This window comes from Rhamphochromis longiceps, linkage group LG23 (genome assembly GCF_057381845.1).
Source record: "Rhamphochromis longiceps isolate RC_006_pf linkage group LG23, R_longiceps_female_GT1.1, whole genome shotgun sequence".
In the NCBI taxonomy this organism is placed as follows: Eukaryota; Metazoa; Chordata; class Actinopteri; order Cichliformes; family Cichlidae; genus Rhamphochromis; species Rhamphochromis longiceps.
Window position 1 is genome coordinate 40181272 of NC_140578.1, and position 24870 is coordinate 40206141.

The 24870-nt window shown below is 43.3% G+C and overlaps 1 protein-coding gene across 6 annotated transcripts in view; it reads left to right on the forward strand.

Moving 5' to 3' along the window:
- The first annotated feature begins 373 nt into the window (after positions 1–373).
- LOC146642555 (sodium- and chloride-dependent GABA transporter 2-like) overlaps positions 374–24870 on the forward strand; it is a 35752-nt gene continuing 11255 nt past the window's right edge. The window contains exons 1-6 of one of the 6 annotated variants that reach the window (XM_085397640.1): positions 374–508; positions 18553–18797; positions 18963–19097; positions 23668–23808; positions 23915–24005; positions 24085–24217. In XM_085397640.1, the coding sequence (XP_085253766.1) occupies positions 18584–18797; positions 18963–19097; positions 23668–23808; positions 23915–24005; positions 24085–24217 (714 nt within the window). In that variant the 5' untranslated portion in view covers positions 374–508; positions 18553–18583. Of the gene's footprint in view, positions 509–17255; positions 17437–17644; positions 17773–17803; positions 18027–18282; positions 18424–18552; positions 18798–18962; positions 19098–23667; positions 23809–23914; positions 24006–24084; positions 24218–24870 lie in introns of those variants that run through there. The other 5 variants (XM_085397639.1, XM_085397642.1, XM_085397641.1 and 2 more) reach the window with 5 other exon arrangements.

Genomic DNA, 24870 nt, shown 5'->3' on the forward strand with positions numbered 1-24870 from the left:
ATGCCTAGTTTCAAAGGGATTCATTACATTTAATTGCTGACATATTGCCACACCTTGACACATAAGAAGCTGATGAAAACCTCTAAGTCTTAGAAAACAGTGGCACACCCTAAAACCACTACATCAATTCCCATACATACATGACGCAGACGCATATGCAGATTATTTGTTCCAAGCCTTCTTCCCCCACAGTGACTGCTTCTCATCTGCTGCTCCACCTCCTGCACCTACACCTGTGATGTCCTCAGTATCCTCAGTGTACCGGAGGACAGGATGAGAGTTTAACTGTGAACTGGGAGCCTGCAAAACTCATATGGTGTTTCTACGTTTTGTGGCTCTTTATTCAGATTAATTGCTCAGGACAACGACAAACAGCAGAGGTCTAGTGCACCTGAATGATAGAAGCTCCGCCCACTTGATCCCTGAGTATATTTTGTCGCTCTCAGGCTGCTTTTTACGGTTCAGCACCTGGCAAGACTACAGAGAGACGCGTGTCAAGTTACAACCGGTAGGTACAAGACATTTATTCTCCTGTGCAGGTGTATCTGTGTGTGTGTGACTACATAGTTTCACTTGGAATAAATGATACTCTGATTTTGAAGCATTTTAAATATTGTGTTAGTTTTAGTCATGTTTTAAGGCACATCTCTAAGTCTTTGCGTATATCATATTTAAAAAAATTAGATGCAGAATAATTTAAAATGATGTTTAACGTGTGTTGAAAATTTGTTTGATTTAATCTCAGGTGAAGCAAGGATATTAAACCCAATATTTCCATTTCCATTTCCTTGTGATATGTAAAAGAAACAGTGCAGCCTTATGAAAAGAAAAAAAGCTGAGTCATTCTCAGCACAAAGGCATGCTTTGCATACCCCGTCTCTGTCTTATAACTTTGGATCACATGTCCTGATGTGGCTTTATACTAAAAGTGTTCATGAAAAAGTCTTTCATGGAGTGGCCACATGTAAAGCAGGTTGGTTTACACACATGCTTCCAGCACTCGGATTTTTCATGCTTCTTTTGTTGACGGCTTCCGTCTGCTGCTCAACCACAATCCCCACGCCCACATGACACAGCAAAATATCCAATTATAAGGTGTCAGATTCCCAGCAACAGTAATGTGATGGAATTATACAAAATCAGCACCTGAAGTTTGACGCAGATACAAAGAAACATCTTTGAAAAGAGGTTTGAGGGATTTTGATGCTATGCTAGTTAGCATGTTGTTTTTAACTCTGTGCTTTAACAAAGTTAAGCAGCTTAGCCATGCAAAGGGGTTTTAACACCTATAACTGATCTGTCTAACATCCATGTCACTGAGGTCTCACACTTCAGCATGTTAATGTTAAAAATTAACCCTCACCACCAGCCTCCCTCCCATAAAAAAGAAAGAAATAGCTGTTTCCACAATATTCAGCTTATTTGTATCTATCTAGGAGTCGGTTAACAACAGCAACAACATGCTATTGTTTTTCTGTTCAAACACTGCCATAAATGGCATGGCCACCTGCGTGGTCTATACATCAGTCTATAGAAGCACATCTCTGTGTGCTTCTATAGACTGATGTCATTTGCGTTAAAGTGTGTATGTTATTTGCAGCCCCTATTTAGCTGGATGGATTTTATAAAGCCTGCCAAAGGTGACCACAAGCCTTTCTTGTGATCCTACCACAGTGCTGAGGCAGCTACTTGGATTTGGCACATGTGGTTTTCTGTCATCACCATTTGGAACTTTGGCTTGCATTAAGTCCTTTTGATGTGTTGTTGGCAAGAAAATTAAAAAGAATAACTGAAACCAGTAATGCGGGTTGAGTCCAACCCACCCACCCACCCTGAACTGTATCAAACAATGGCCAAGATCCCCGTGGTTCAACTGGATGTCAATGACAGGAGGACAACACTGATGCTGTTACGTGTTTACGAACCTTGGCTCTGTTAAGAGTGACTTCTGTAACTAAAGGGAGGCTGTTATGCGTTGTTCTTAATCATGTCCCATCACAGAAATGTGGAAAATTTCAAACACGTCTAATATTGTGTAATATAGGTAGCTTTTTATTAGCATGTTAGTTTTTCATTTTGTCAATCGCGCCAATGAAGTGTGCTTGCCCAGTGTTTGCAACCATATGCTTTATTACAAGTAGTTGTAACAACCAACTGGTCACAAAGAGGCTGGTCATGCAACACCCTCCCAACCTCTGTGCAAACACTTTCTATTGTACGGTCCACATAGGAGGCAATCTGTCACCAAACAAAGCAACTCGACCTGAACGCACTCCCAGCCAGACATTGTCATATAATTGCCATCTTATTTATAAACCCAGACAGATTTCTAACACAGTGCAATTAGTCTGAGTCAGTCTGCACTGATAAGCACAACTCACGCGTCTTGGCTATAGGGCACTCAACTCAACTGCCTGCCAGCTGGTTGCATTCGGACTTTAATCTTATATAAAATAATATTTTACAGTTAAATTGTCCTGCATCAACTACATCACTATTTGTGGGGAAATTCTGGTTTCTGTTTCGAACTTTAGATATAACTACGTTCATCCAGATTTCTGAAATCTGTAAGTAGTTAATGTGAATTACTGTTTATGCAGATGGTAGCAGAATTGCAATTTTTGCTGATTTATCACAGTTAATTGCAGTATTATCACAAACAGATTGCAACCATCAACTTGAACCCTTTCAATTTCACACCAGTAGCAGACTGGCTCTACCTTATTGCCATTTTCCTTGCCATCTTTGAAAGAACCACTTGAAAGACAACGAGAATACAAGTTCATTGCATTCAGTGTCAGTAATTTTGGTCGTGCTGTGACCTCCGACCACTGTTTTCCTGACTATAGCATTAGGTTGTTGCGCCACATTCCCTCATGTGGCACTAAAGGGAACTATAGCTGCAACTATGATTTTAACCATCTCACGTCAGATCAACAACTTGCTCTAACAAACAAAATCAGCATGGCAATTGTCCCAAATGTTTCTGTCCAAACGCCTCCTCGCTCTGCCCTGTTTTCCTGTACTCTGGTTGGTCAGAGACTTAAAGGGCCTCTTCACAAACTTCCCAGTGCAGCAGTGTGGCACTCCAAACCCCTTGACCAAGGTGCTTAACCTCAATTAAGTCTCTTTGCGTCCAGGCGTATAAAACGGTCGTCGATGGAATTCAAACCCCTCGCCAAGTCAGCAAAGAAAAGAGTAATAAAATAATAAAAAATCAGGTTGCAATGGAAGCAATGGCCTGTGATGATATAATTACTTCGCTGGTACCCTGCAACTTTTCATGTGCACAATAGCGAAGACATGTCGGGTGCAAGTCACCAGGAATTAATCAAGCTATTAATTTTTTGCAGGCTTTAAATAGCAGCCTCCATCCAGTCAATTCATGAACCTGCCGCCAAAGTTAGATCCCCACAGAGTTTTCTTCATATCTTTAATTCTTCACAGGGATGGAAAATCCGGGCCTTTTCATTTGCTGTCAGTGGTGTCAGAAGGGGGGCTTATTATTTGATGTTTTGAGATAATCCATCGCTACATTCCTCTCTGGGGCAAACTCGGTCCAGAGTGTGAAGGTCTGGCAGCCTCAGCCAGATTAGATGGATTAATTACTCTATAGCTGACTTGGTGGCTGAAGGCTTTGCTTCCACACTCACATCTATCCTCCTTTTGCAAAGGAAAAATAAACAATAACCCATTACCTTCAAACTAGTTCAGCTGTATCACATGTTATCCAGGCATCTTGTATAAAGTGTAATGTATGATGTAGTGGCTACTCTGTCTTTGCTCCCTCAGTGTTGCATTTAGTTTCCTGGATGTCACACTGGCAAACCAAAGTGTTAAAATATTCAGTTTACACATAAAGCCTACTGTTCTGGATGCTTGAGGCCATTTAAAGTAAATAAGTCATTATGAGTCCAACATCCTGACTTATAAAAGTCCCATGATATGATCATTTAGCCCCTGGTTTCAGGCTCAGTGCACAACAGGAATCCGGGTTTGTTTAGCTCTCCTAGATTTCCCTGCGAGCCCAGTTCATCCCAGGCAAAGGGCTGGATGGGGGAAAGAGAGACAGGGTCGTACTCAGTTCTCTGTAAAATTATCCACACGAACAGCGAATTAATTAATCAAGTACCATTAAGGCGCTACCTCGAAGGCTTAGTGAGACTTCACATCTGCAAAACAGGTAAGCACAGCACGAGGAGGAAGTGATGTTTGCCTGAGAATCATATGTCAAAATTATTTTGGAAAGTCATTAACAAATGAATTTATCAACCTTTTTAGCAAATAACTGCTTTTAACTAGATGGCTTTATCTTGCTGAGGGCTTATTTGACTATTTGGGATATCATAGGTGTAGGTGTTCCCCTGCTGCTATTCAACTATTCTGGGGCTACATGCAACACTTTGAATTGTTTTTCTGGATAAAATGTCTGAAAATGTGGGCCACAATCCTCAGTTTTAGATGAAGCACACTCTCTCAGATCTGACTAAGGTTTGCAAATTAATGTCTAATTTTTACACAGTGGACTCAGTCTGAGTCAGTCTGCAGTAATGAGTGCCTCTGTCAAGATGCACCAAAGTCCCTTTGAAGGCAGGAATTCACTGAGTGGTTACAGACCTGGTCCTCGTCTTTGACGTAGCCATTTCAGAGGCGACAAGATCAGAAGTCCATTGCACAAGTTAGCAATAATTTTGTCTCCAACCACTATTTCCCCCAACTTTACTGTAGCATTGACTGACTGCACAAATGTTCTTGTTTACTGTAGACGTTAAATAAAATGGTTAATTTAATCTAAAGGCTAATTAACTGTAAGTAAGTACTGCGGAAACCTCTGGTTCTAACGTTGTCTTGTTATTCCTAGCAATGATTCTTAAAATGTTAGCTGAAGAGAAATTGTTTGCATTTGAACCTCACAAAAACACCAAAATATATAAAAAATATTTCCAGAAGCAGTTATTTAAATCCAAGAGGCTCTTGATTACATATTTTCTGTCAGTGGAGTGTTGCTGCCACTGGTAGAGCAGAGCCATTTCTGCATTGTTGCTTTTTTAAAGCCAGACCACATTTCAGCAGGTTTGAGAAAGAAGGTCAGACGGTATTATGAAGCAGAAGCTGGGATAATTTACATAAGAAGAAAAACAATATGGAAAAAATCTGCAGGTTGCATATGTTAAATCAGCTATAATAGCCACTGCTGTCAGTGATCCCAACTCTGGGCCCAATTGTTTTGTGCTGCTGTATTCGCACAACTGTCCTCTCAGACAAGAAACTCTCAGGAGACGGATACCCTCTCTACTTTTAAGGTTGGGCTTAAAACGTTCTTTTTTGATAAAGCTTATAGTTAGGGTTGGATCAGGTGATCAGTTTTTTTAATCCTGTTCTTGGCAGCTTTTGCAAATACATTAATACAATGTCTGAGGCAGGACAGGCGGGAAAAAAAAGGGGGGGGAGCAAAGAAAAGCAAAATGTATTGCCAAGTGCACCTGTGAGAAAACAAACATACAACAACTCAATTGCAAACATTCAAAAATGCATACATATGTTACATAAATCAACAGTCTCCTTGTGGTGCATGTGAGAGAGAGAGTGTGGAGTGTTTGTATGTGTGTGTCTTTATCACGAAATGCACTTGAAAATAAGGTTGGGAAGACACAATAACGCCCCCTAGGAGCCAGAGGCAGGTGGAATAGGATCTGGGAAAACCGGGCCATCCACAGCCCCCAAGAGTACTAATGACCTAAGACCACTACTCTCTGTGATGCCTGTGCACCCATCTCAGCAGAAGAAGGAGGGAGGCCCTAGATGGGGTGCCCACGTCCAAGGGGTGGGCGTCCCAGAGGACCCCAGGTGATGGGCAACCAGCCCTGCTATAGGCCTGCCACCCTGGTAAAAGCCAAGATCATGGTCCCAGGGCTCCAGGCGCCCAAAAACTGCCCGGTGCCCAGCATAGCCACCCCCCGTCAACACGGAAGAGGTAAAGCCACCCTGGACCACCAAAGGACTGGGTCAACAACCACGCCAGAACATCCAGCCACGCACCCCAGTACCAACAAGTACCTGCATTCCACTGAGGGGGTAGCAGCACCCAGCGGGGAGTAGTGGGGAGGAACACCACCTAACACCAGTCATCCACTCAAGTGCAACAGACACACACAGCAAAGTGACAAGAAACACTGGCCTGGATCTGGGACAAGCTGCACCTAGCAACGGATGCTCCCTCACCTGGACACCCCACCCAATGAGCCTGTGGGCAACAAGGAGCACCCAAGGCGCAGACTAGACTTCCCAGCTTCATGATTCATCAATTTTAAATAATAGCTTATACATTTTTGTATTGCAGATATTTAATAATTTTGTTATCCAGTATATTTCCAGACTCAGTTGATTGTGACTGAATTTTTCCTGTATGCATGATTTAAGTTGCTAATATTCAAAAGATGTGTTGTTGCTGATTCCTGCCTTGTATAACTTGCTTTAGGTTTTTTGTCCCTTTTAAATGCCATGATTAAAAATTTAGTATTTCCTTTTTCTGACAAATATCTGGAAGCGTTCAAATTTGGCCATGATAGGTCTGGGTCTGTTGATTTCCCAAACGATGGACACAATGGAAGCAGATGATTTTAATTCCATCCTCTGGGAGTTTCAAGTGGACGCAGTGCTCCAGGACAGATTTCAAAACACAGACTGGAATATGTTCACCCACACAGACCTGGACCAGTACGCCTCATCTGTACTGGATTACATCTCCAAAACCACAGACAGTGTCACCACCCAGAAACGGATCACCATGTACCCCAACCAGAAGCCTTGGATGAACCGGGATGTTCGTCTCCTCCTGAAGGCCCGCAACACCGCCTTTAGGTCAGGAGATGCACACGCCTACAGCACAGCCAGGGCTAATCTAAAGAAGGGCATCAAAAAAGCCAAACACCATTACAAAAAGAAGGTAGAAGAACACTTCTCTAACTCCAACCCCCGACGCATGTGGCAAGGACTCCAGACCATTACAGACTACAGGACCACCAAACCCTCCCCCGCATCCTCTGATGTCTCCTTCCTCAACGAGCTCAACAACTTTTATGCTCGTTTTGAGTGAGGGAACCCCACAACCACAACCAAAGCAGACATGACACCAGACCACCAACCTCTGACTCTCTCCCCCACCGATGTAGGAGCGGTGCTGAGCAGGATCAATGTCCACAAGGCTGCAGGTCCTGATGGCATCCCCGGGTGTGTTCTCAGAGCGTGTTCTGGGGAGCTTGCAGGAGTGCTGACAGACATATTCAACCTGTCCTTGGCCCACGCTGTGGTACCGGCCTGATTCAAATCCACCTCCATCGTCCCGATACCCAAAAACTCCAACCCATCTAGCCTCAATGACTACCGCCCAGTAGCACTCACCCCCATCATCACTAAGTGCTTAGAGCAGCTGGTCCTAGCACACTTCAAATCCTGTCTCCCCCCCACCCTGGACCCCCACCAATTCGCATACCGCCAGAACAGGAGCACAGAGGATGCAGTCTCCATCGCACTGCACTCTGTCCTCTCACACCTGGACAACAACAACACCTACGCCAGAATGCTGTTTATAGACTTCAGTTCAGCATTCAATACAATCCACCCCTCACAACTCATCAGGAAACTGACAGACCTGGGCATCAGTTCCCTCATCTGCAAATGGTTACTGGACTTCCTGACCAACCGCCCCCAACATGTCCGGCTGGATAACTGCTGCTCATCTACAATCAAGATGAACACCGGTGTACCACAAGGCTGTGTGATGAGCCCTTTCCTCTACTCCCTCTTCACCCACGACTGCAGACCTGCTGATGGTTCCAACACCATCATTAAGTTTGCAGATGACACCACGGTGATTGGCCTCATCAGTGACAACGATGAGGCCGCCTACAGGGAGGAGGTGGATCGTCTGGCTGAGTGGTGCGACACAAACAACCTACTGCTTAACACCGAGAAGACCAAGGAGCTCATCGTGGACTACAGGAGGAATGCTGACCCACATCCACCCATCCACATTAAGGGGACGGCTGTGGAGCGTGTGAGCAGCTTCAAGTTCCTGGGAGTCCACATCTCCGAGGATCTCACCTGGACGACCAACTGCTCCAAGCTGGTCAAGAAGGCTCACCAGCGCCTCTTCTTCTTGAGGACTCTGAGGAAGAACCACCTGTCCTCAGACATCCTGGTGAACTTCTATCGTTGCACCATCGAGAGCATCCTGACCAACTGTATAACAGTCTGGTACGGGAACTGCTCTGCCTCGGACCGGAAGGCGTTGCAGAGGGTCGTGAAAACTGCGCAGCGCATCGCCGGAGCACCACTTCCTGCCATGAAAGACATCTATAGGAAGCGGTGTCTGAAAAGGGCTGGGAAAATCATCAAAGACCCCAGTCACCCATCACATGGACTCTTCACCCTCCTGCCCTCTGGGAGGCGCTACAGGAGCCTCCGGACTAAGACCACCAGGTACCGGAACAGCTTCTTCCCCACAGCTGTCAGACTCCTGAACTCTGCCTCCTGACATCTGACCCACGTTAACACATGGACTGAACATACACACACACACAATGGACAACCGTACCCTCAAACACACAATAATAACATGGACTGAACCACCACTCACAACCACTAGCACTTTATATAGCCTCTGTAGGAATTATATCTCACTTATCTTAACTGCACTACTGTATAGCTCTGTGTAAATAATCATTCTGTACATTCGATAATTTTTAACCCTACAACTGTTTACAACTTGCACAGTTCCCATTTCTGTATAGCTGTATATCTCAGATTTCTGTAAAGTTATTTATTTCATATTCTGTATAGTTTTTCATATTTATATCCTGTTCATAGCCTGTACATAGCTTGTACTCACTACAGCCTGTACATACTTATAGTTATAGAATATTCACAACATACTTCATACCGTATACATTATAACATACCATAATAGACCCATTTCTGTAATATACTCACATATCTATATTATTGCTAATATATATTGTAATATATCTATATCACTAAAGCACTTCTGGATGGATGCAAACTGCATTTCGTTGCCCTGTACCTGTGCATGTGCAATGACAATAAAGTTGAATTCTATTCTATTCTATCTGGGTGAAGTGACTCATAAGGATCTTCTTCTGCCTTTGCTGGTATTCCTTAAAGCACCAAGTTCTCCCTCATGCTGCGGGCCTGGAGCTTGATGACAGCTTCCTTGAGTTTTTCGTTTGCTTCTGAGAGTCGGGTCCCTCATTGAGGGATTTTCATTGACTCTTTGAGGGTGGCGTTTTGAGCGTGTTTCCAACTGCTGCTAGCTGAACTCAATGGACTCATGCAGATCCTGAAAATCTTTATGCAGGATTTCCAGGAGGGACAGGCGTGCGTCAAAACTGGACTATTTTTTTTATCTATGGACACCAAAATGTCAACTATGTCACTGTTTTGTGGAGAAGCTGGCTCCAGTGAGTCTTTGAGGTGGCTTAATTTCGAGGACGGCTTTCCTTTGCTGCTGGAGGGAATCGGCGCCTTGTTATCTGGTTTCCCCATAACAACATGCTCAAAACACTCGTCAATATACTGCTGCAAACTGTCCAGGTCTTCTTTGCGATCCTCCGGAGTGGTAAAGTTGGTTAGAATGTGAGCATAGCTCTTCTCACTTACCTGACTCACTTATCTGTGACCCTTGCTTAGTTATACTGCAGTAGACCTAGATTACTGGGGACTTACCATGAAGGACTGAGTGTTTCTTCCTCTGTCAGCTCTTTTCACTTAGTATGAGTTTATACACCACTCGCCATTTAATCATTAGTTATTCTCAAACGGGCTCTCTTCTGCAGCCATGTGCTGTCTCTGGTCACAGCAGATGGTTGCCCCCATATGAGCTTGGTTCTGACAGAAGTTTCTTTCTGTTACAAGAGATGTTTTCCTTCCTGCTGTCACCAAGTGCTTGCTCATATAGGTCTGTCTGACTGTTGGGATTTCTCTAGTTTGTTGGGTCATCACCTTACAATATAAACCGCCTTATGGTGACTGTTGTTGGGATTTGGCGCTATATAAATAATTTGATTCTTAGAGGGAACTACTTTAAGCGCTTAGAAATCTCCAGGAACAATTATGAGCACCAAATAATCCAGCCCACCACCAACCTCAGAGGAACCCACTATAGTGTGGACATAAGGCCATATGTTACACTCAAATGATCCCTCTTTTATGAGGTGTGTTTTTAACACAGGTTAAAGAGGAAAGGGTATCAGCCACAGGAATGCTTACCTATTTAAAACATGGGGGAGCAGAAGATCTCGACCGCATCGAGTCCTTGAAAATTCCACTTTGACAGGGTTCAAATGAGGCGAGATCACCGTTTTAACTTCTTCCACTGTGAGTGACCTGAAGGTTAAAGCGTTTGTTAACGTGTCAGACTGGAATGCCTCGGAAAAATAGAATCACTCTCAAAAAAAAAGAATTACACTCACCTTTCTGGTCTGCTAGCTGGAAGACTGTAATCACATAGATGGACTTGTGTTGTAAAACATTCGGATTAAGAAAATGGATCAGTTACAAAGAAATTCTGTCAAGAAAAACCTCATTATTTTAACTAAATTTGGTTTATTAAATGTTTTGTAAGCTGTCAAAGTCAATCTGCATTGGTTTTATTTATGGAAGCAAGTGATTATATCTCGACTTTATTTGACCAATCAAGAGGCACAGTAGAGATGGTGCTATTCATGTCTGCAGGCAGGAAGTGTTCAGTATATATATACATTATAATATTATATATGAGATTTTCTTTTTGATTTTGTGTAGCTTGTATCTACCTTTAGCCAAGGCTTTGTGAACATTAATCCTTTATCAGATCTACCAAAAATCCAATCTTAACCCTATTACATTACAAACATACAGCAAACTTAATAAGCTGTATTTATACCAACCATTTATAATAACCAAATTCAAGAGTTCTTCTAGAGTATGTTTGTAACTGTTTCTCTGAGCCAATGATGATCACACATAGTGTATTTGTACATCACCATGTGACCGACACCGTAATTTAGCTCCAGTGAATGAGCAGTCAGATATTAGTCAGATACCTGTATAGGGCACCTTTTGCAGGCACTACGTCAGCAGTGACTACAGCTGGGAAGCCCAGCGAATCTGACACCTTACATTATCAAAGGATCTCTGTTTACACTCACAATATGCGCATCAGTTACACACCCAACACAAACGTACCTGAAACTTCAATACCCATAATTCTTTTGTATTTGCCTGCCATGCAGTCCAAGTTTTGTTATTTGTCTTCTGTCAGTGTACGGGACATTTCCAGGCTGCAAGCTTTTCACACAGAGGTGTTTATTTGTGCTTTGCATGGAACTGTTGTGAGAAAAAAATCATCCTAAAATATTACTTTTTTCTTTCAGTCAATGCTCCCACTCACACCAGTTTAGGTATCTTTAATACCAGTAGCTACCTCTTTATATCTTTAACTTTTAGTTTTACATATCTAACACTGGCCCTGAATTAGGTCCCAAAATGTTTTAATTATTTTTTTAGTTGCTGTTTTTGTTGTTTTTGAAGTTGTTACCTGTGCTGCATGCGTGTAATATGAGCAACCACTTTACAGTACTTGTGAGTAACGTGAGCAACTGTCTCACTGTAATTATGATTGCATGTGTTTTGGACAGTTACCAGGTTTATATGAGTGCTCGGATTGTGTTCATAGGAAGGGCTCAAGGCAGACGGACCCGATAATCAAATTGTGTAATGTGAGCAACTACTTTCCTGTAAAGCCCAGGCTTGTGATGCGCATACACACACACTAACACACACACACACAAAGTGGCTGTGTATGGGTTCACTCTGACTGTGTTTAGTGGAAGGGCTCTAATCAGATGCCCCACAGTCACGATGAATCTGTGAATTTTTCATCCTTTCTTTAATCAGCCTTTTAAAAAAGCCTGGAAGTAAGCTGCAAGAGTTTCACAACGCCTACCACTGTACACTATATCAGTGACCTAGTGCCCTGGATACAAGACAGCAATAAAATGAGCTATAAAGCATTTAGAGCACAGCTATGCCTCTATGAGTTGCATACCTGGGCTCCACATTCTCAGAGGCCACAGGTTTGCCGGTGACTGTATTGAAGGACCCTTAACTCTGGGCTTTTATTTGTCCCCTTGGACGCAAAGAATCTGGAGGCTGTGTGAGGGGTGCAAGCATGTAGTTAAGGATTTTCTACATTGTGTATGATTGCCATGCTTTTTTTACCACTTCCTAACTCTTGACCTTTGACTTTGCAATTTTCTTCAGGGAATTTCTTTAACTAATGAGGGAGACTGAAGTAAATTGTCAGTGCATTATTGTGCTTTTTATGTTTTACTTTTTATAATTGTAGCTGAAAACACAGTGATTCTGAAACGGGGTTAAATGTTTGAGTAAGAACTTTATTAGGTGCACCTTGCTTGTACTTTATTGGACTGTCTGTTCCTTCAGAACAGCCTTAACTCCTCATGGCATAGATTCAACAAGCTGCTGGAATCATTCCTCAGGGATTTTGGCCCATTTTGGTATCATAGCATCACACTATCATGACGCAGTTTTCTCAGCTGCACATCCGTGATGTGAATCTCTAGTTCTACAACATCCCAGAGGTGTTTTATTTGATTTAAATCTGGTGTCTGTGGAGGCTGTTTGAGTACAGAGAACTCATTGTCATTTTCAACAAACCAGTTTGAAATGATCGGAGCTTTGCAATAAGGTGTTTTTTCTTGCTGGAAGCAGCCATCAGAAGATGGGTATACTGTGGTCATAATGGGATGAACATGGTCAGGAACAAGCCTCAGGTAGGCTGTGGCATTTTAAAAATGCTCACTTGGTACAGAGGGGCCAAGAAAATATCTCCACACCATTACACCACCAGCAGCCTGAACTGTTAATACAAGGCAGGATGGATCCATGTTTCATGTTGTTCACACTCTATCATCCAAATGTTGCAGCAGAAATGAAATATCATCAGAATCTGTTGCCCAATTTTGGTGAGCCCACTTAAGCTGTTGCCTCAGTTTCTTGTTCTCAGTGACCCAGTGTGGTTTTTGCTGCGGTGGCTGGGCAGATGGCACATTATGATGCTCTTCTCCATACACTGCTTGGAACGACAGGTAATTTGAGTCCTATCTGCTCAAAGCTGTCCGCACATGTACCTCTGACCTCCAGCATTTTCACCCAGAGAACTGCACTCCCTGAATGTTTCCTCTTTTTGACCATTTTATAAAAACTCTGGAGTTGTTTGTGTGGGAAAATACCAGCAGATCAGCAGTTTCCAAATTACTCAGACCAGCCCCCCTGGCACCAACAACCACGCCACATTCGAAGACACTTAAATCACCTTTTTTCTCCATTCTGATGCTCAGGTTGAACTTCAGCACGTCTAGATGCCAAATTTCACTGATTGCTGCAGTGTGATTGTCTGATCAGATATTTGCATTAACGAGTGACTGAACATGTGTACCTAACAAAGTGAGTGTAGCTGTATTTAGACAGCTTTATTTGGTTCATGTGGACAGTAGAGAACAGAAGACCTTCATATGTGTCTACTACTGTCTAATGATTAACCTTTATCAACATAATCATACAATTCCACAAGACGTAAACAAGATAAGATGTCCTGTTCTTGCCCTTAAATAACCTGGATTATTGCATTCAACAGCAACACTGGGAACGCAAAAATGTGATGACTCAAACAACACATTTGTTACTGTTGTTGCACGTAACTAGGTGACTCTGTTATCTTGATCTGTTTTGAAATGCGTACATTTTTTTACTCCCACTTCAGAGTAAACCAAGCAGTGACTGTTCAGTAAACGTAAACTCTGTTTGCTAATCTGACCTTTAAAACACATATAATCTAAACCTTTGAAAAGTACACAGTCATGATCATTATGGCCACTCTAAAAGGTCTATGGATGTGATGTAGTCAGTTTGAAATGTAGTCTTCATATCTTGTGGTACGTTGATTGCATTCAGTCAAAATCACCTTGTATTCATTACGGCGTTCTATATTTGCAGTAATTAGTTAGTATAGGCTGTCTCATCTCAACTCCCAGTGTTGTAATAGGTATGCAGCATAATGGAGTCTTTCGTATTTCTACAAATTGGTAGAAAGTTTGTTAAGATTTGCCCGAGCTCAGTCAGGCTTTACATCAGGTAATGGAGAAGAATCCAGTCGTTCCACCATAATACGCAGAAACCCCCTTTAAAAGACCTGAAACAGACTTCTCCCCGTCAGCTGATTGAATCAGCTGATCTGACTTCCAGCAGATCCTTTCCCTGACTGACCGATGTTTGCTTTCATCAACGCTGCAACACTTCACAAGTTCCAGATGCAACTCTCTACTTTATTTCATCTCTTGGAAAAATTTCCTTTCAGCAAATGTCAAATTATTATATTGAGCTTGCACTCCTAAATTTATTCTTCAAACTCAATAAATATGAAGCAATAGTTTGGGGTAAAATGTAACTGAAATATATCAAATCAAAGGTGTATACGTTCAAATAATTCATCCTTAAGGCAAATGCTTGGTTTAAACTTAATATATACCAGTCAAGTAAATTCTATTTGACCAGATTTCATTAAATTATTACTTATGTTACAGAATTCCAGGGAAAATTCATAGCTAATTAAGTTACATACATCAAGTTAAAATCTTTTTGTCTCATCTGATTATTCTGCTTTTTTTAAATTACCCTCCTTTCTCAGGGATGGTGTTATCTGTCTTCATTTTCATCTTATTGACTTTCTCTTTGGTTCATAAAAGTGTCTGTATAAAAGTCCAGTGGCACTACTGTTTATTGTTCATAGTTCAGTCCCTAATTCACATCTTATTGTAGTCCATAGTTTTTAAACTTAAAGATGTGCGTATGTCCTCCATTTATAATATCCACCAATTCTGCATATGATTTATACACCTTGTGTAACCTAATATGTCTCAGGAGGCGAATGTTATTCTTTTGAATGAAAAAGCAAAAAAGGCAGATATTTTTTCTAAGTGAGGCTATATTTGTTCAGCTGAGTGAGCAGTGAGCCAGTGATGCAGCCAATTAAATGTGCTGACAGCTACTTCAGGTACCCTACACTGTTAGGGTTAGTTTAAATTTTGACATCCAAATTCTGAATAAATTGAACTGCTTAGAAAATCCGACTGCACTCAGACTGCTAGAATGAAGTTGCTTAAAAATGCGATGGTGGACATTGTTGACTGCAGAAAGTATGTAATCGATGCTTCACCCCATGTGTTCTCATTCTTTTGCTTAGTAGACATGTACAGCAGATTGAAAAATACCACCTCATGAACAAGAATAGAGAATTTTAAAAGAATCAAGCTAATCAGTCACAACAGTAAAATGGCCTGTATTTGTATAGCGCTTTACTAGTCCCTAAGGACCCCAAAGCGCTTTACACATCCAGTCATCCATCCATTCACACACACATTCACACACTGGTGATGGCAAGCTACATTGTAGCCCCAGCCACCCTGGGGTGCACTGACAGAGGCACAGGGCCCTCTGACCACCACCAGTAGGCAACGGGTGAAGTGTCTTGCCCAAGGACACAACGACCGAGACTGTCCAAGCCGGGGCTCGAACTGGCAACCGTCCAATTACAAGGCGAACTCCCAACTCTTGAGCCACGATCGCCCACAGTGAAATGAATGAGTCCTGTCTACTCCATCCACTGTAACTCTAGCCTTTATTAAGCCCTTCAGGTTCTCTGAGGTCTAATTAATTATTGATAATCCAAAGACTGGCAATACGGCAACGCCCAAAATGAGGACATCGTGAATGCAGACTGACCGTTTACACTGCAACCCTCACTTTGTTTATTTAAATATAGCTAATTATATTAGCTAAGTTGGAATACTCAAAGTTTCCTTTTGTGCTTCTCTAATTGTTGAAAGTCTAAAACATATTCATATAGTAGAAAGTTAGTTTAGTTAGGTTAGTTTAACTTTGTGTATAGTATTCATATCAAGAAAACAAGAGCAAAGAAAAGCCTAAGTACTATCCCTGAATATTACAGTCCATGTGATATATGAAGGCAACATAACAATAATTTTACATTTGGCACACTATGCACATACTACACCTTTACAGGAGCAGGTAGAAGTTGAACACTTAGCAAGGTCTACTCTTTTTTTCATAAAAAAGGAGAAACCTAAGGAAGTTATAGAATAGGATGGAAAACACAGCCTCGACTGACACTGACTGTTTTCAAGAACAAACACTCACTGAACATCCCAGTGTTACCTGTGCTTCTTCCTCTTTTGGCCGCTCGCTTTAGAGGTTCTCACAGTGGTTGCTCCATCCCACCCTAACCCTAGCATCCTCCTCTGTCACACCAACCGTCTACATGTCCTCCCTCTGTGTTCTTCCTCTTTCTCTCCTCTATCAAAAGAGGTAATACAACTGATGAACCTTTCCTCTTTAAAAAATTCAGCCAGCTCTAATTATGACATCACTTAGGTAGGAATCTCCCTAAGCCCTACTGTGAGCGACAGCAAGTAGTACAGCGCGAGATAAGGGTGTGGCAGATGATAGATGTGGTGAAATCAGTGCATTGCCAGAAACCCTCATTGCTGCTATTTCAGCTTATGCCATCACACAGAATGCAAATTTCATCAAGGAAAGAAAAAGCAGCTACAGTGTGGAAGGATGTGGATAATAGCCGCTCATTTGACTAGTTTTGGTGCTGTTATCATTATTATGAATTGCATAACCCATTCTTATGCATCACTCAAATATTATGGATAAATAAAACTAAGTGACTTCTAAGGGTGATCACATCTAAATTTGAGGTGGGTGGCAGCAAAATGAAAGCCTGACATAATGAAGACACAATCACTACTATATGTTAAATAGCTTAATAAATGTTAGCTTTTTTAATGGCCTACAAGCAACACTACTAAGGATGTAACAGCAGGAAAGACCAGTTTTCTGACTGATACAGGTAGCAAAAGAACATAGTGGGAAACAGGTTTCTGAGAAACGACCTAACATGACTCATATTCATCAGAAAATAACCCAAAATACTTGGAGGAAAGAGCGGGTTTAGTACACGCGATAGATTCTTAAGGTTGATAAGGAAGTGGAGAGCAGGTACCCAATAACAGTGTTGTAAGTCTTTTGTTGTGCAACGCTAAATTACACTACTCATTACCCATGATGCTTTGTGTTTCATTTTGTAACCTGCATCTTGCGGGTTAACATCCCCTCGCCACACCAGACCCAAACATAGTGCCTGTATAAATTTGGATTGAGACGCTGCACCGGCCAGCAGTCTCTCACACAGCAGCTCGTGCCCGGAACAAACCATTTCCCTGCCGGTATACAGGGGTGGTCCCGGTATTAAGAAGTACTGGAAACGTAGAGGTAGGCAATATCACCGTGAATTCTCTGACACATTTTTAAAATTATATGTGAAATAACAAGCGAGCGTAACGACACATGTTCGGGGAAATAATTACAGCCATTATTCGTTGAGCATCCTGAGTGTTAATCCCGCCTCTAGCGCTCAGGTCCCCGCCGTTAGCTTAACCTCAGCATGGAACTGTTACACGGAAAGCATTCACTTCAAGGATAACCGAAGCTACACATGTGTTGTTACATTGTCAGCGTTTCTGCTTTTATGTTCGGTGTTATAAGCGGGCCAGTCATGGTGGAAGGTTAAAAAAAGAAGTGATTATAAAAGAAAAGATGCTGTGTTAGGTGTGTTTGTTATATCAGTATTTGGTGGTCACGTGGCCTGACAATGTTTATGAAAGGAAGAGTGGGATCTAGGTTACGCAAAGTAAACGAGGAAGTGTCTCCGACACGTTACGAAACCTTAGCTATTGTAACCCTCACTGCTTTTGCTGGGATTTAACAGTTAATTCATATTTAAGAAATGTTCTAAAGTTTAGAGGCTCTACTTCAATTAATACTACATGAAAGAATAATAAAGAATATCATCATAAACTCTGGTGAGTCACAATAGTCTGAATATCAGAGATTTTTAACATAACAAGGAGCAGAGTGTCTTATTGCTGCTGTAATAACTATATTAATTTACTAAAGGACAAATTAATAAAGAGTTTTACAAGTCAATGGATTGAGTTAAGGTAAAAGGTAGACATAGTTATTGAATGTTGGATGTCCTTCACCGTGTGTACATTTACAAAACACCTAAATGTATGAAGTAGTTCCCAGTTATGTTGAAACTGACACATTTAGTAAGGGGTAGTCCTGCAGTCCACAGATAAAGTACACACACCCACATTAGTTTGTCCTTGACACAAGCATCGTAGATAAGTGAGGCAGCCAAACCAACTGCCAGCAGACACACTCGGCTTCCTGTCGTTCAGGCTTGGCTGCGAAGATGTGAGATCTTTCGTGCCCCCTTCTTTTACTTTCTTGTACTTTATTTTTGCTCCAAATAGTCCGAACTAGTTGTGAGCTGTTATTTGCTTTCATCCTGATCGTCTCCGTTATCTTTTCCACCTTATTCAGGGTTGTGTTCGTATCACTGCCAGAACCTGCAATGCCCGATCAACTGCCTCCAAATCCTGCTGGGACACTGCTAAACAAGTTCCCCCAGGGGAGCCTGCCAATGGGAAAAGAAGCTACCAAAGACGGCCTACAAGCCAGAGGCCAGTGGGCCTCCAAGGCTGAGTTCCTCCTGGCCGTAGCCGGGCAGATCATCGGTCTGGGAAACGTCTGGAGGTTCCCTTACCTCTGCTACAAAAATGGTGGAGGTAAAGAGAGGAAGTAAAACTGGCATTGTCTAAAGTGTCTTTGTCTCTTTTTTCTCCTTTCCCTGTCCTATTTTTCCAGTCTCATTCTCAGAATCATTGTGACTTGAAATTAAGATTAAGCTGGTCTGGTTTGCTCCTTAAAAGCACCTTTTATGTTTGGCACAGGTGTGTTTTTTGTACCTTACCTGTTGTTCCTGGTGTTGTGCGGCATCCCCCTCTTCCTCCTGGAGACCTCACTGGGACAGTACACCAGCCTGGGAGGGGTCAGTGCCTGGAGGAATATGTGCCCATTATTTGGAGGTACTCTTATTTCCTTTTGTTTTATGTAGCCAACAGTAATATCAGCCAAAAAAAATTTCCTCATTATTTAATCAAATATGTATTATTGTTACTATTAGATGCATATCAAATTCAGTCTTCCAAAGACAAATGTCTGTATAACTGCATGCACGAGTTTGTGCTTGCACCTCTTTAAAATAGATGTGTGTGCGTCTTTTCAGTCCAGTATGTTTTATTTACACAGAACTATACAGTAGTGCAGTTAAGATAAGTGAGATATGTGGATACTTTCTACAGAGGCTATATAAAGTGCTAGTGGTTGTGAGTGGTGGTTCAGTCCATGTTATTATTGTGTGTTTGAGGGTACAGTTGTCCATTGTGTGTGTAGGTGGTTGTGGGTGTGTGTGTATGTTCAGTCCATGAGTTTAACGTGGGTCAGATGTCAGGAGGCAGAGTTCAGGAGTCTGACAGCTGTGGGGAAGAAGCTGTTCCGGTACCTGGTGGTCTTAGTCCGGAGGCTCCTGTAGCGCCTCCCAGAGGGCAGGAGGGTGAAGAGTCCATGTGATGGGTGTCTGGGGTCTTTGATGATTTTCCCAGCCCTTTTCAGACACCGCTTCCTATAGATGTCCTTTATGGCAGGAAGTGGTGCTCCGGCGATGCGCTGCACAGTTTTCACGACCGTCTGCAACGCCTTCCGGTCCGAGGTAGAGCAGTTCCCGTACCAGACTGTTATACAGTTGGTCAGGATGCTCTCGATGGTGCAGCGATAGAAGTTCACCAGGATGTCTGAGGACAGGTGGTTCTTCCTCAGAGTCCTCAAGAAGAAGAGGCGCTGGTGAGCCTTCTTGACCAGCTTGGAGCAGTTGGTCGTCCAGGTGAGATCCTCGGAGATGTGGACTCCCAGGAACTTGAAGCTGCTCACACGCTCCACAGCCGTCCGCTTAATGTGGATGGGTGGATGTGGGTCAGCATTCCTCCTGTAGTCCACGATGAGCTCCTTAGTCTTCTCGGTGTTAAGCAGCAGGTTGTCTCTGTCGCACCACTCAGCCAGACGATCCACCTCCTCCCTGTAGGCGGCCTCATCGTTGTCACTGATGAGGCCAATCACCGTGGCCTCATCAGTGCAAACTTAATGATGGTGTTGGAACCATCAGCAGGTCTGCAGTCGTGGGTGAAGAGGGAGTAGAGGAAAGGGCTCATCACACAGCCTTGTGGTACACCAGTGTTCATCGTGATTGTAGATGAGCAGCAGTTATCCAGCCGGACATGTTGGGGGCGGTTGGTCAGGAAGTCCAGTAACCATTTGCAGATGAGGGAACTGATGCCCAGGTCTGTCAGTTTCCTGATGAGTTGTGAGGGGTGGATTGTATTGAATGCTGAACTGAAGTCTATAAACAGCATTCTGGCGTAGGTGTTGTTGTTGTCCAGGTGTCCAGGCATCCTCTGTGCTCCTGTTCTGGCGGTATGCGAATTGGTGGGGGTCCAGGGTGAGGGGGGAGACAGGATTTGAAGTGTGCTAGGACCAGCTGCTCTAAGCACTTAGTGATGATGGGGGTGAGTGCTACTGGGCGGTGGTAATTGAGGCTAGATGGGTTGGAGTTTTTGGGTATCGGGACGATGGAGGTGAATTTGAAGCAGGCCGGTACCACAGCGTGGGCCAAGGACAGATTGAATATGTCTGTCAGCACTCCTGCAAGCTCCCCAGAACACGCTCTGAGAACACACCCGGGGATGCCATCAGGACCTGCAGCCTTGTGGACATTGATCCTGCTCAGCACCGCTCCTACATCGGTGGGGGAGAGAGTCAGAGGTTGGTGGTCTGGTGTCATGTCTGCTTTGGTTGTGGTTGTGGGGTTCCCTCACTCAAAATGAGCATAAAAGTTGTTGAGCTCGTTGAGGAAGGAGACATCAGAGGATGCGGGGGAGGGTTTGGTGGTCCTGTAGTCTGTAATGGTCTGGAGTCCTTGCCACATGCGTCGGGGGTTGGAGTTAGAGAAGTGTTCTTCTACCTTCTTTTTGTAATGGTGTTTGGCTTTTTTGATGCCCTTCTTTAGATTAGCCCTGGCTGTACTGTAGGCGTGTGCATCTCCTGACCTAAAGGCGGTGTTGCGGGCCTTCAGGAGGAGACGAACATCCCGGTTCATCCAAGGCTTCTGGTTGGGGTACATGGTGATCCGTTTCTGGGTGGTGACACTGTCTGTGGTTTTGGAGATGTAATCCAGTACAGATGAGGCGTACTGGTCCAGGTCTGTGTGGGTGAACATATTCCAGTCTGTGTTTTGAAATCTGTCCTGGAGCACTGCGTCTGTCCCCTCTGGCCACATTTCAATTGTCCTCACAGCAGGTTTCACACGTTGGATGAGTGGTGAATACCTAGGTGTGAGGAACGGGGAGAGATTGTCCGATTGTCCAATGTGGGGGAGGGGTGTGGCTTTGTAGGCTCCAGCCAGGTTGGAATACACATGGTCTAAAGTCTTGTCTCCTCTGGTGTGGCAGGAGACATGTTGGTGGAATTTGGGGAGGACTGTCTTTAAGTTGGTGTGGTTGAAGTCGCCAGCAACAATAAAAGCAGCCTCGGGGTGTTTATTCTGGTGTTTGTTAATGGCTGCAGAACGTTCTTTCATGGCCAACCTAGCATTAGCGTCGGGGGGGATATACACTGCTGTGAGTATGATCGAAGTGAGTTCTCTGGGGAGATAATAAGGTCTGCATTTGACCATTAAAAACTCCGCATTAGGTGAGCAGTGACTCTCAGTAGTAGTGAAACAATGAGTGAAAAAGCAGCCAATGTCCAAGGAAAAACTTTGAAAGATCTTCAGAAAGTTTGGAGAACTAATGCTAAAGACCACTTTAAAAAAAATTACCAGAAAGTCTGACTCCTTGGAACCAACTTATAAAGAAGTTGAGGGGTAGCTCAAGATTTTTGCCCAGTGCTGTTTTCTGGTTTTACCCCTTGCCTTTTTTTCTCATTCTTCATCCATATTGGCACAAGCATTCAAAGCTCCCACGTTAATACAAAACCTGTACAAACAGTGTGTCTGCAATCAGAAAATGCCAGCTGTGTGCATGTGCAGTGGAGAGTGGAGCTCAGCTTGTGCTTTAAAACAGCTCAAGAGTGCAAAAGGCACCACGTTCCCTGCCGACCAAGAACAGCATGCAGTGTCTTGTTTTCTTTGTATCTCGCTGTCCAAGAGAGGAGTTTCAGATAAGTATTAACCAAACACACAATCACAACTCAACAAGTTCATCTTTCACCTTTAACACAGCAGTTGAAAAAAACCACGGGACAGATGGTGTGAGGGATAGAGCAAGTCTATGTTATATGAAGGGACCCTGTGATGAGACTGCTCTCATCTCCAGTGTCACATGGACACATCACGTTTTTCAAGGTGTAGTGTTGATCTTGTAAAGAACCATAACTAAACTCATTTTCTTTTTCTCCATAACCTACCCAAGCAGGTTTTAGTGCTGCGACCTTACCAAACACTAAGAGAAACTGCAAAAAAAAAAAAAAAAAATAATAATAATAATAATAATGCTTAACTGGACACGAGGCTTTTGTCATTCACAGCTTTGTGTTCAGCACTGCCAGTTGACACCTTGTGGGCATTTTTGTGACAGCAGAGGCTTCTTACAAAACAAAACAGTCATATATTTCTTTCTCAGATTTAGACAAGCCCCGGAGCTGTTTCTGTGTTTGCTCAACACTTTAGCAGGGTGTGCAACTTTGGCATGCATGGGGAAAAAAAACAAAAAATACTTAACCTGCCACACAGATTCCAACCAGTAGTTAGCAAAGCAATGCAGCCCTGAGGGTAACTGCCATGTTTCTAGAGAAAGTGTGAAAGTTGCTGAAAGGGACAAAGAGCGTGTAGAAGAGACGAGACCCAAATGTTCCAGTTACGCTTGTTCATCTCAGCTAATGCTAGTAGCATGCTAGCTGCTGGACCGCCTCTGAAATTGGTGTATGTGTGTGTTTGTGTCAGTGGAGCTATGTTTGTTTTTTTTTATTTAATGAAAAATTATTCTTGTTCCAACATTTGCCACTCTGGCCCATATGGCCTGCAGATGCATGCGTGCACAAACAGACACACACACACACACATATCTGCGCACACTCTGTTTTTGTTGACAGCTAGCTGCATGAAGGCCATGTGTTTAGCACTGGAATAAACTCCTGCACTTCCTCGGGCACATGTCCTCGTACTTATTGCAAACTTGGACAAAGAAAAGCTTCTGTTGGAATTCCTCGCTGGTTTGTGCAGTTAGCGTGCCCGTCGTCAGATGCGGCCTGAATTTCATTAGCGGATACCACAGACAGCTATTTGTCTAGCCAAACAGCCTACACTTTGTAACCCACTCAGGGCCTCATAAGACTATCATTCATATCTAATGAAGATGTACTCAGTGTGGGCTGCAAGTCGAGTGTCTGAGTAACGGGATGCTTTCATCTCAAACTCAAGTGACTTGGAACTGATAACAGAGGGCGTGTTCATGGAGGCTTTGAAGCTCATTTATGCCACTCTTCATGCTCACATAACTCACCACACGTGTCCGCTTGTCTTCTCTGCAACTTGTTGTGTCTCCTTAGGTCTCGGCTACGCTAGCCAGGTGATGATCCTGCACGGCTGTGTTTACTACATAGTCATCCTGGCTTGGGCTCTCTTATACCTGTCCTACAGCTTCCAGGCGGAGCTGCCGTGGTCGCACTGTAACAACACGTGGAACACGAGTCAGTAAAAACAGGAAATCAGAAGCTGTCATCCTTGCAATTTGACACTACCATGCAAAAGACTTTAAGAGGCAAAGTGGGGTCTGTTGTGTGTGTCCTCCTGCAGAAGCGTGTTTCTCATATGACTCCTACAACCAAACGGCCAACGCGAGCAGCCTGCCGGAGAACGCCACTTCCCCTGTCATGGAGTTTTGGGAGTGAGTGTAACATCTTTAGAGTATTGATTATGAGGCTTGAAACAGTTTTGGTGCTAACACCTGCTGCGTGTGTTCTAAGGCGGGAGGTGCTCCGCCTGTCCAGCACTTTGGACGGGCTCGGCCCGATCAGCTGGAAGCTGGCTCTGTGTCTGGCCGCCGTCTGGCTTATCTGCTACTTCTGCGTCTGGAAGGGAGTCAAGTCTACCGGAAAGGTGAGGAGTCGACACATCAGCTTCATCAAGTTCCCTCTCTGTCTCAGCTACATGTCTAAGCTGCCACCATAGACAGTGTAAAAGATGGATGCATCCATCTTTGGTGTAAGATGTGACGAGTGCACGCTCATTGACTAACAACTTGTGACCAACAAGTTTTGGGAGTCTGGCCGAAATGAGGGACTGAGCCCATAAGCTCAGCAGTAAAGTGTTCAGCAGTCATGTCAGAAAAGCGTTAGTCTTCTGTAGCACCAGAAAACTTTTAGGTAACCATACTGAATGCAAGTTTTTAGACATAGCATTAGCATCACAGTTCCATCTGTGGTTTCCAGGTGCTCACCCACATCAAGTGATAGAAACAAGTGTTTGAGCTCTTGCGAATGTTCCACTTCTGACACTTTTTCTAGTTTTAGTGTTTGAATTTTAAAGTCAGCATTTTGTGCCCACAAAAATGGATATCATGAGAACTGCTTTGACCTCTGTGTGAAAACTGTTTTTACAATCCCCCAGAGCACAGGGTCATATAGGTGTCACTGGAGGTGGTCGCCTCTCGGTAACTATTTATATGGTGTGCAGCAGAGCCAGCGCTTGCTCACTTGTCAAAAACAGGGCTTCTCTGCTAAAATATGAAGAAACTAGGCCTGTCCTGAATA